The 12,456-nt window shown below is 34.0% G+C and overlaps 1 protein-coding gene across 3 annotated transcripts; it reads left to right on the forward strand.

Annotated features, from left to right (window-relative positions):
• Positions 1-1,003: 1,003 nt before the first annotated feature.
• LOC111910997 (protein PIR) lies at positions 1,004-9,609 on the forward strand. Of its 3 annotated transcripts, none has more exons than XM_042897785.2 (30): positions 1,004-1,249; positions 1,364-1,473; positions 1,935-2,007; positions 2,106-2,170; positions 2,329-2,406; positions 2,491-2,610; positions 2,703-2,866; positions 2,955-3,024; positions 3,101-3,165; positions 3,274-3,469; positions 3,547-3,698; positions 3,809-3,902; positions 4,130-4,348; positions 4,468-4,679; positions 4,771-4,918; positions 5,011-5,179; positions 5,265-5,341; positions 5,424-5,594; positions 5,822-5,898; positions 5,987-6,089; positions 6,171-6,290; positions 6,364-6,507; positions 6,573-6,722; positions 6,803-6,946; positions 7,545-7,632; positions 7,744-7,871; positions 8,214-8,418; positions 8,497-8,669; positions 8,953-9,153; positions 9,228-9,609. In XM_042897785.2, the coding sequence occupies exons 2-30, from the start codon at positions 1,420-1,422 to the stop codon at positions 9,420-9,422; spliced, it is 3,855 nt and encodes a 1,284-aa protein (XP_042753719.2). In that variant the 5' UTR covers positions 1,004-1,249; positions 1,364-1,419; the 3' UTR covers positions 9,423-9,609. The 3 variants fall into 3 exon arrangements, with proteins under 3 accessions (XP_042753719.2, XP_023762532.2, XP_052623045.1); XM_023906764.3 differs by having other exon boundaries at positions 1,390-1,473; XM_052767085.1 differs by having other exon boundaries at positions 1,004-1,473.
• Positions 9,610-12,456: the final 2,847 nt, after the last annotated feature.

Below are 12,456 nucleotides of genomic sequence, written 5' to 3' on the forward strand. Positions count from 1 at the left end.
TTCTAAAGTTTTGAAAGAAGTTGCATTTAACCCGACTTTCGGATTTCCATTCCCTCCACAAGGTTTGTAACTTTACTATACGTTTTATTATCTATATTATTTATATGATAAATTTGTCAATCATCTACAGATAAATATTACCTTTGTGATGCCGCGTACACCAACAACCGTGAATTTATGGCTCCCTACCGCAATACTAGGTATTGGTTATCAGATTTTCGAAGAAACAGAGCTTTAACTAAGGAAGAAAGGTTCAATCATGCTCATGCACAACTTAGAAATATCATTGAACGTGCTTATAGTGTATTGAAGACAAGATTTCCAATTTTAAAAGAAATGACTCCTTATCATTTTCCAGTGCAAAGAGATATAGTTATTGCTTGTGTTGCGATCCATAATTTTATAAGGAAATACGATATTCAAGATGACTTATTTACGAACTTTGAACAAAACACTATGGTTACTCCTAATATGGGTGGTGGAGGAAGTGAGGGCCAAAACATAGAAGACATAGAATGGGGTTCAGAAGCCGTTGACTATATGACTACTTTGTGTGACCAGATTGCTAACCAGTTAATTTCAAATGGTTCACATTAAATGAAATACTTTTTTTTTATTATGTATGACAATTTGTATTTGGATTTTTTATTACACTTTGTATTTAGATTTTAATCGATATATGTTTAATTTGGATTTTAAATGATAATTTGTGTTTTTATATTTATTTTATCCAACACAAGGTTAATATGGTTATTTTTTTCATTCAGCACAATCATTTAGATAAATTATCAAACAGCATAAACTCAGCCAGATATAGACTCAGTCAGCTTCTAACCCAGACAACTTTAAACCAATCAACAACTATCATACGACCCTTATATTATCGATCAATTTATCAATTATCATAAATAATACTATCATTCAAATATTGCACTATGTTTTGAGATATGTCAAGGGACAAAAGGGAACTAATAAGATAGTGCAGTCAATAGAAAGTCACTTGCGCCAATTTTGGGGAAAATTTTGTCACCCACACCCACCTGAAGGAAATTGTTAAAATCCTCGTCTGTTAGATCTTGTAAAGTTGTCTTCAGAAGTACTCTTAGCTAAAAGCCTAAAGTTGTTGAAAATGGGTTCCACGTCGTCATTAAACTTCTATTTCAAGAATCCGTAGAAGCAAATACTTCGATCTTTTCCTCCATATTCTTCAGATATCAATCGCTGCTCAACGAATTTTCATTTTCATTGGGTAATAACCAGTATCCACTGTCAATCTAACTTGATTCGTATTGTTATCGAATGCCTGGATTCGACCACTCAAATTGTAATGCGACAGCGGCGTACTGTTCATTAATCGTTTCAGGGTTTTCAATTTTCATATTTTGACAGAATCGTAACGCTCAGTGGAGGTAGATTTCCATGGCTGTTCCCGTTGAAGAAGCAATTGCTGCTCTTTCGACATTTTCATTGGAGGTATGTATGTATGTAAAAGACCGCTGCATTGAATAGCTAAGCTTGGTAAAACTGATGTTAGATGCTATGGAACATTACATAGATTTCGTGTTGTTATTATTTACCTTTCGACCTTTATAATCCAATTTTGAGTTCAGATGGATATTGATCTTGTTGCTAATTCGGTATCAGTTATATCACATGTCTGTTATCTTTTATACAATTTGAGGCAGATATCATGTTTTTTCTTGAATGTTTGTGGAGTTATTAGCAAACTCGATGTTGGAAGTTGGATGGCTTGAGTCTTGACCTAAATGTTAACATTTTCTTTGTTCTTTCTTGTTACTTCATGTATTCAGTGAGTTAGGTTTATTGTCTATATATATATATATATATATATATATATATATATATATATATATATATATATATATATATTCATTGTTGCATATGTTTATCTCTCAAACTCTCTGTAACTGTAGGATGATCAACCAGAGGTGCAAGGCCCAGCGTTATGGGTTTCATCTGAAAGAGGTGCAACAATTAGTCCAATAGGTATGAGATTGCTTCTTTTCTTCATTTTGAGATGCAAATTCAGATCCTTTTATTCTATGCCCTTTATAGTCAATTAATATGCTCATCACTTTTTGCAGAGTACAGCGATGTCCATGCATATCGGCTGTCTTTATCTGAGGACACAAAGGCACTAAATCAACTAGTATGTTGCTCTTCCAGCATTTCATTTTGAATCTGGAAATGAATGTTCCCAATATATTTGTCATTTGGCTATAATCTAAGTTCATCTAACTTGATCTAGAACTTTTTGTACATTGCATTGTTAATACCTCTATATAGTAATTTCTTATATATTTGTAGAATACTCTTATCCAAGAAGGCAGGGAAATGGTATCAGTCCTCTATGCATACAGGAGTTGTGTCAAAGCACTTCCTCAGGTTTGCTAAAGAAAATTCTTGAAAAGTATTATTATTATTATTTTTTTTATAATGACTTGATATAATGCAAAAATATATTACCAGCTTCCAGATTCTATGAAGCAAAGCCAGGCTGATTTGTATCTAGAAACTTATCAAGTACTGGACTTGGAAATGAGTCGGCTTCGTGAGATACAAAGATGGCAAGCATCAGCTGCAGCTAAAGTATGTGCCATGATTTTATCATTTTCCAGTATTGCCCCTATATTCAACTTTTCTTCCAAGTTGCCATCTAACCATTTTTCCTTGTAATTTAGTTAGCAGCAGATATGCAACGGTTTTCCAGACCTGAAAGACGCATCAATGGGCCCACTGTAACTCATCTTTGGTCCATGTTGAAATTACTTGATGTTTTGGTTCAACTTGATCATCTAAAAAATGCAAAAGCCAGCATACCTAATGATTTCTCTTGGTATAAAAGGTAAGCTTGGTATTTATCATTTATCATGCTACTCCAACAAGTATTATGATATGAATAAAGTCGACTGAAATCTTTTTGCTATTGTCAGGACATTTACTCAAGTCAGTATTCAGTGGCAAGACACGGATTCAATGAGAGAGGAGTTAGATGATCTACAGGTGTTTGCTTGTGCTTATTTTATAAGGGACGATTTGATAAGTTGACTTAATGAAGTAATTGTTGAGTTTTTTGCAGATTTTCTTGAGCACAAGGTGGGCCATACTGTTGAACCTGCATGTTGAGATGTTTCGTGTAAACAAGTATCCTACTAGGCTATCTTATCACATTTGATTTAAGGGCTGTGAGCTTATTATTATTATTATTATTATTATCAAGTTTGTTCTTTTGAGTTCCTTGACCTGTGATAGTGTGGAAGACATTCTCCAGGTTCTGATTGTGTATGCTGCTGAATGCTTGGAGTTGGATTTTGCACTTCTTTTCCCTGAAAGACATGTGCTTCTTCGCATTCTCCCTGTTCTTGTTGTCTTAGCAACATCATCAGAAAAAGACAGCGAGTCACTGAACAAGAGGGTGAAAATGAACAGACTCATTACTATTTTTAAGGTATGTATTATATTAGATTCTTTTCCTTTTGAAACCAAGCTTCTAGAAATAAATATTTTATATTTATTTGTTTGCAGAATGATCCAGTGATACCTGCATTCCCAGATCTTCATCTTTCACCAGCTGCAATCTTGAAGGAGCTCTCTATGTACTTCCCAAAATTCTCTGCACAAACCCGCTTGCTAAGTCTTCCGGCCCCACATGAGCTTCCACCCCGTGAAGTTCACGAATATCCTCCATGTCATTTATTTTATAATTTTATTGGATTCTACAGATATATTTACACTGATTCATATGTTAAAAAATATCTTTTTTTGCAATTTCCTTGACATGATTCACTTATCAGCGACATTATTTGATCATTAATCACATTGGAGCCATTCGTTCTGAGCATGATGACTTCACTATCCGTTTTGCTTCTGCTATGAACCAGGTCTTTATTTCTTGTATACATTTTTTACTTTCTGTATCTGTATGTAAATGTCTTAGGGGCTGTTTTTTTTTTTTTTTCTTCCCCATTAAGTCCTCTATAGGTAAAGTGGCTGAATGGGTAATGATGTTTGTCTAAATAATCACACAGACCTATTTTTCTGTCTTCATAGCATTCTGAGTTCTTTTCTACATTTGTCAATGAATGTGTTTGTTTCCTGATTTTGGCAGCTAGCACTATTGAAAACAATAGATAGTGCAGATATTGAATGGTCAAAGGAAGTCAAAGGTTGTATGTACGATATGGTTGTTGAAGGTTTTCAGCTTTTAAGCCGATGGAGTGCACGCATTTGGGAGCAATGTGCATGGAAATTCTCACGCCCCTGCAAGGACTTTGCCCCTAATTCAGAGTCACTTGAAACCACATCACCAGTTTCTGATTATGAAAAGGTCTCTCTCTCTCTCTCTCTCTCTCTCTCTCTTTTTGAAATCTATGTTGTTATGATTGAATTTGAATCTCTTTCTGTGGTACCTCAAACAAAAGTCAAAACTTTATATATCTTTTGTAGGTGGTTCGGTTTAATTACAGTGCGGATGAAAGGAAAGCTTTGGTTGAAGTTGTTAGCTACATTAAAAGCATTGGATCAATGATGCAGAGGTGTGACACATTAGTAGCAGATGCTTTATGGGAAACTGTCCATTCTGAGGTTCAAGATTTTGTACAGAACACATTGGCAACCATGTTACGGACCACATTTCGGAAGAAAAAAGACCTTTGTAGGTTGGCATCCTTTTTCTTTTTTCTTTTCTTTTTCATGCCTTTTTATGTTTTCATGATGGCTCTAGAAGGTTGGTTCTTATATGTTTTTCAGGATACTATCTGATATGCGGACCCTATCAGCAGACTGGATGGCTAACACCAGCAGGACTGATTCCGAGTTGCAAACATCACAACATGGAGGTGAAGAAAACAAAGGAAGCTTCTTTTATCCAAGGGCAGTTGCACCTACTGCAGCACAGGTTAAAACTTAAAACTAAAAGTTTGAATCACTAGTCTAATCTATCCAGGAAATTTCTTTGTAAACTTGTCTGTTGATCTCTCTTTCTTTCAGGTACATTGCCTGCAATTTTTGATATATGAGGTGGTATCTGGTGGTAATATGAGGAAGCCAGGTGGTCTTTTTGGGAATAGCAGCTCTGAGATTCCTGCAAATGATTTGAAACAATTGGAAACCTTTTTCTACAAGCTTAGTTTCTTCCTGCACATACTAGACTATTCAGGTTAGCTATTTTTTGTATTCTGATGAATGATTTTTTTTTTGATCGTATCATTGCTAAAATAACCTTTTTCTTTTTAACATTTCAGTTACGGTTGCAACGTTGACAGATCTTGGTTTCTTATGGTTTAGAGAATTTTATTTGGAATCTTCACGTGTCATTCAAGTAAGCCTAAAAATTCAGTAATAAATATATATCATCATGACTGTTTTACTGTTGACAGTAATTTTGGCTCTTATGAATGTAGTTTCCTATTGATTGCTCCCTTCCTTGGATGTTGGTGGATCATGTACTGGAGTCACAAAATGGTGGTCTTCTTGAAAGTGTTCTGATGCCATTTGACATATACAATGATTCTGCTCAACATGCCCTGGTTGTGCTCAAGCAACGCTTTCTCTATGATGAGATCGAAGCTGAGGTAATTTACCTTCAATATCTTTAAGATTTGCATTGTTGCATAATTATGCTTTCCTAGATCATTGTTTTCTATTCAACAATAGCTATAACTCTAGATATGTGACTTTATCCTAACAGTTATAGAATTTCTGTATTTCCAATTCAAATTCTCAACAGAAAGGAAATCATGCTTTGCTTCTGTTTGACTTTTTGAATATTTACTAAATGTCTGCATATGTTTTTTTTTAGGTGGATAATTGTTTTGATATATTTGTCTCGAGGTTGTGCGAAGCTATATTCACACATTATAAAAGTTGGGCTGCTAGGTAAAACCCTTCCCTTTACTTTGACTTTATCCTATTAGAGTTGACCGAAAAAATGTAGTTGTCACAAATGAGTTTCCAAAATTTCCAGTGAGCTTCTTGATCCTTCATTCCTTTTCGCATTGGATAATGGAGAAAAGTTCTCTGTCCGCCCAATGCGATTCACTGCCCTACTCAACATGAAAAGAGTCAAGGTAAGCAAAATACCTATTTTGCCCTGACTGTGTAACTGTAACATTATCTTTCTCACACTCACAAATATTTATAATCTACAGTTACTTGGAAGAACAATCAACTTGAGAAGCTTGATATCTGAGAGGATGAACAAATTATTTAGAGACAACCTTGAATTTTTGTTTGATCGTTTTGAATCCCAGGACTTGTGTGCTATTGTTGTAAGTAATAGCAACTTTTATCTTTTGTGTCATTCTAGCTGTTATTTGATGTTCTTTTGTTTAATCTATCTAGGAGTTGGAGAAGCTTCTGGAAATCTTAAAAATGAGTCATGAATTCTTGTCGCGTGATCTCACTATAGATTCATTCAGTATAATGCTAAGTGAGATGATGGAAAATGTCTCTCTTGTTTCTTACTCAAGTCGACTTGCTTCTCAGGTATAAACTTAGTCATTATACTTTTTCTGTTTTTTTGCATAACATAATAGTTTCCTTTATCCTAGATATGGACAGAAATGCAAAATGATTTCCTGCCAAATTTCATCCTATGTAACACAACTCAACGTTTTGTCCGATCGTCAAAAGTCCCTTCTGCCCCTGTTCAGAAACCATCAGTTCCATATGCCAAACCTAACTTCTATTGTGGAACTCAAGTAAGAAACTATTACATAAAATCATCAATAATTCTTTTTCATGTTACTTACAACAATGTTATTAATTTGGGGTATTTTAGGAATTAAACAATGCACATCAAAGCTTTGCTAAATTGCATAGTGGGTTCTTTGGGCTACCTCACATGTTCTCAATTGTACGACTTTTGGGTTCTAGATCATTGCCATGGCTTATTCGTGCACTACTGGATCATATATCAACCAAGGTACACATGATTATTTTACAGGGTTTAGGTAAAATCAGCCATCCAAGTATTTGTTGTGTGCACATTTGGTCACTCTGGAATTTTCTTTTGTACATATCTTATCGGGTCCCTAAATATTTTAAATTTTTATCAAATACACTGTTATGACCGGCTATAGCTGGCTGCTGCTTGCATGGTATAATCAGTACAACAAAAAGATTTTTAGGGAGCTTTGATGGACAAAAATTCTAGTGACCAAATTATATACTTTTTTTGTCTACTTTTGAAATTACATAAATTATATCAATTGTTATCTATAAATTAAGGTTAAATGCAAGAAACAGTAATAAACTTTATGTTTCCTCTTTGCAGCATTGATGTCCACATTTGGTCAATCTAGAATTTTTTGTCCATTAAAGCTCCCTAATCTATTATTGTTTATGACCGGCAGACAACCTGCCATACTGGTGTATTTGATACAAGCTTAAAAAGTTTAGGGACCTGATATGTACAAAAAAAATCCAGAAGGACCAAATGTGGGCACAATGAATAGTAGGATGGTCTTTAATCGTATATAACTACCAAGGTCTAACATCACAGTTGGCTGTAACTGATTCAGATAACAAACCTAGAACCAATGGTAACTGGATTACAAGAAACATTGCCCAAATCCATTGGTTTACTCCCTTTTGATGGTGGCGTTACAGGTGACTGAATCTTTTTAAAAAAAATGTTTTCTTTTTTGTTGTATGTATCTTAAATTTATATATATATATATATATATATATATATATATATATATATATATATATTTTCAGGCTGTATGAGGCTTGTGAAAGAACTTCTTAAATGGCAGTCAAAAACAGAACTTAAAGCAGAGATTCTACATGGGATCAAGGAGGTTGGAAGTGCATTATATTGGATGGGCCTGCTTGATATAGTTTTGGTAAGCTCTCTGGCCTCTGCAATTTTGGTCCCTGAATATAGCTGATTTTTGCAATTTTGGTTCCAAAAAGTTTTCTTATGCAATTTTGGTCCTTATTTGAGGTTTTTGGTTCCCGACTATTGCTGGTTTTTGCAATTTTGGTTCATTTAACTTGGAACATGGATCAAAATGGCTACAACAACCTCTCGAATAAGGACCAAATTTGCAAAAAGAAAACTTTTTGGGACTAAAATTGAAAAAATCAGCTATACCCAGGGACCAAAAATGTAATTTGTTCTTATTTATTATATTAAGTTAAATAACGAACTGCTGCTTAATCTTCTAATTTCGTATGATCAACAGAGAGAAATTGATACAACACAGTTCATGCAAGTGGCCTCATGGTTAGGCTTAATACCTGGTGCAGATGGTCAAATACTTCAAACTCAAGAAGACGGAAATACCCCTGTTGTCACTCTCTTCAAGTCAGCTACCGCTGCCATTGTATCCAGCAACCCCGTAAACCCCACACCCTTCTACACAATGTCAAAACAAGCTGAAGCTGCTGGTGTGTGATGTTTATCTTATAAAAAAAATTAAGGGATTATTATATTTATAAAAGTAATAATTTTTGAAATTGTTGCAGATTTATTGTACAAGGCCAACTTAAATACCGGAAGTGTCCTTGAGTATGCCCTTGCTTTTACCAGTGCTGCACTTGATAAATATTGTGTCAAATGGAGTGCTGCACCAAAGACTGGCTTCATTGACATCACCACATCAAAGGATTTTTACCGAATATTTAGCGGTCTCCAAATTGTAAGTCTACGATGATATTGAAGAGGAGTGAGGGCATTTACGTCTTTTTGCACATACGACAGTCCTTGTCCCACCTTTCTTGGGTTTGTAACGTTTTTGGTGATTATTATAGAAAGAAATCAGGAGGAATACTCAGGGGACTAAAAGCAGAGAAGAGTCATCTTACTTACAACTTGGACAAAAACCCTCAAATACGGACCAAAATTGCAAGAACCAACTAACTATAACTATATATATATTCAGGGACCAAAGTTGTAATTGGAGTATTTTTTGTTATTTGCAGGAATATCTGGAAGATTCTATGCAAAACAAGCATGAAATGCTGGGGGATTCAGTTGCATGGGGTGGTTGCACGATAATCTACTTGCTTGGTCAACAACTCCATTTTGAGCTGTTTGACTTTTCGTATCAAGTCCTGAATATTGCTGAAGTTGACAATGCAGCAGCAACTGGAGCTTCAAATAAGAGTCCACAGTTTTCTCAGGTTTAATCATATTTTGAGTCATGTAATTTTAAAAAATGAATTAAAGTCATGTGGAGTAATTATATAAATTTTAGGGGTGGGAAGGGCTAATAGAAGCTATGAAGAAAGCAAGACGGTTAAACAACCATGTGTTTTCAATGTTGAAGGCACGGTGTCCTCTTGAAGACAAGCAAGCCTGTGCTATCAAGCAGAGTGGGGCCCCTCTTCACCGCATCAAATTCGAAAACACAGTCTCTGCCTTTGAAACTCTCCCACAGAAATCTTCTTGACACAATTATTTCTAAATCTCCATCTCCTTATTTTCTTCCATATTTCTTGTTGTTTCTTGTTTGTTGTGATAACTACCGGTTGTACTCCTCCTGGAAATTTGAAAAAGATTAAATGGGGAAAAATACCCATGTTATGGAACTTGATTAAACTAATGATTGGAGGGAGAATTCTGGGGTTGGGCTGAAATTATTTTTTGAGTTTATGTAAACCTATTTACTGGAGTATTTTATATGGAAAAATAAAAAATTGGCCAAATTAAATTTATCAATGAAGTCGACCAGTTGATATTACCACGATTATAATGGTGTAATTAGTTTCAAGATCAGATGGTTTTTAGGGTATCGGGGTTTAATGAAAAATGACATACAACTTATAAATCATTGTGCATTCGATTGTCTCTAGTATTTTATATTTCATTAGTGTGATGTAAGAAAAATGTAATTTATAACGATACAAAGAAGAAAAGTATTTTATAATGATATAAATAAGACAAATTTTGAGACATTATATGTTGGATATAAGATAAATTTATATTATTACGTAAATAAAAATGAGATGGTTTCAACAGTATATTTAGATTTATACAAATTTAATCATTATGTAAATAAAAATAGGCGATTCGAATGATATATTCAAATTCATGTCGATTGTTATGTAATAAACGAATGATAGAAAGTCAATGTGAATAACTTGAATAACTTATAAAGGAAACAAAAATAATGTTAAGATTATTGTTCAATCAATGCATATTGTTAGCAACGCATTTTTGGAAACCTTGAAAATGATTAAACGGGAAAATTACTAAAGCATTTTTGGATTGATATTATGGAACTTGATTAAAATATTGGTTGGAGGCAAAATTGTAGGCTTGTGATTATTTTATTAATTTATTTACATACGTTTAGTTATTCACAGATAAATAATAAATAAGTTGAATTCTGTATTTTTGTAATATTTTATATTAAGATAAATTATAAAAAATACAGAGGACTAGCAAGCGTTTCTTAGCAAGTCTATAGTTTTAATGGAAAAAGTCAACAATTTCTACCTCTTTTAATATGTTAGAATTGTGAGGACTAACAATTGTTACTTGTGAGGAACTTTGGAACTAAGACATGCTTAAAACATTGCCATGTTGCATTGACAAATATCCAATTGGAATCCTATGTCTTGAACCAATTTAAGATATTATCAATGTATGTATTGGAATGTTATTCGTCATAAAAAATATTCCATCTACATACAAGATAAAGAAAACAATAACTCTCACACTTGCTTTAATATAAACACTGTGACCCATCTTGATTTTAAGTAAAACCAAATTTTTTGATTTTGCTGTCACAACAAAGATTTAATCTCTGATATATATATATATATATATATATATATATATATATATATATATATATATATATATATATATATATATATATATATATATATATATATATATATATATATATATATATATATATATATATATATATATATATATATATATATATATATATATATATATAGTCACGCTTTACAAACAACGTGGCTCGCCACGACTCAAAAAAGTTTGAGACTTGACATTGCCGTCAAGTCACGCCTTACATTATTTAGAACTATGAAAAAAAAAAGAAAAAAATTAAAAAAATATTTTCCATTATTTTCATCATTTTTTATATCCAAAAAAAGTTTGAAAAAACTTTTTTGGTTGCACCATATAAAAGTTGTTAAGACGGCCATTTGAGAAGATTGCGTTGACATCCATTTTTCATATCTTATAGATTATGGTAATCAGTAACCTAATAGCTTTAATGCTCATTGTTGGGGAAAACGTTTCCTTATAATCCGTACCACGTGTCTATGAACAACATATCATTATAATTTGGATTTAAGGGTGTGCACATTACTGAACACGTTGGGTTTCTTTGTAAGGCTGGAGGGTGTGGTGCCACCGAAACCGGACTTCCTCCCCCGCCACATCAGCGCCATGTCATTTTTTACCACACAAGTGTGGTTTCTTGCCACACTAAAGGAGTGGTGCCACACTTTCAAAAGGCAAAAAAGAAAAATAAATAAATAAATAAATCAATTCATTTATGCCTCCAACGGTCACACTCACCAACAACCAATCACAAACCACAGTCTTCGAGGACCGCACTGCGGTCTTGGCCGCACCTAACCGCACCCTGGGGGCGGTGTTCCCTGGCCACATGTCACCATCGCGGTTCCATACCGCATCCCACTCCGTGAAGCCTAATGGTTTGCATTTAATAAGCATGATGTGGGGTGGAAGATCAATCACGTTCTAAATTTGGTTATCCTCCATGGACTACATAGCAACATTCTTGGCTTCTAACTCTTTATCATATTATGAATCTAACATAGCTTCATGGTAGTTAGTGGGTTTGCAATGGTCCCCTAATTCTTCATCAATCATGAGAAATCTATATTACTTTGGTTGTTGAGACACACTATTAGATTTATGAATGGTTTGTGTTTCTTGTGGTGCCTCTATAATAATTGGTATGGGTTCAGCATACTATTTATTAATACTTTCAGAATGTAACGTCTCAAAAACCCAGAACTAAAATTTTTGTTTTTACATTAAATAAACATCAATCGTACGTGATAATTAAACCCATAAGTAAGTCATAGTGTATGAATAATCATCCAAAATACATCAGAGACAATAAAGCGGAAAAATCATGGTGTGTGTGCCATGCGATCATCCCGAGCTCTTCCCCATCAAACTGGAAGTACCTAAAAAATAAGCTGAAAACTATAAGCACAAATCTTAGTGAGTTCCCCAAAATACCTCATACCATGCACAAATCTTAGTGAGTTCCCCAAAATACCTCATACCATACATATAATGCATACATACATACATTGGGCCCCACCCGATACATCCATCATGCCCCATCCAATATACATAAAAACACATACAAAACATGCAAGATTCACACAAACAACTAGCAAACTAATAACCATAATCCATGAGCCGACATTGGTGCCTTCGACCCACTAAACACGGGGAGG

Source organism: Lactuca sativa, chromosome 8 (genome assembly GCF_002870075.4).
Source record: "Lactuca sativa cultivar Salinas chromosome 8, Lsat_Salinas_v11, whole genome shotgun sequence".
NCBI classification, from domain to species: domain Eukaryota; kingdom Viridiplantae; phylum Streptophyta; class Magnoliopsida; order Asterales; family Asteraceae; genus Lactuca; species Lactuca sativa.

What these genes read in the sequence shown, in the direction of transcription:
- LOC111910997 (XM_052767085.1), top strand. Translation starts at nt 1,420, where the DNA reads ATGGCTGTTCCCGTTGAAGAAGCAATTGCTGCTCTTTCGACATTTTCA. An exon ending in CAGTTTCTGATTATGAAAAG is followed by an intron (nt 4,349 to 4,467) that starts GTCTCTCTCTCT and finishes TATCTTTTGTAG; the next exon opens with GTGGTTCGGTTTAATTACAG. An exon ending in ATGATGAGATCGAAGCTGAG is followed by an intron (nt 5,595 to 5,821) that starts GTAATTTACCTT and finishes GTTTTTTTTTAG; the next exon opens with GTGGATAATTGTTTTGATAT.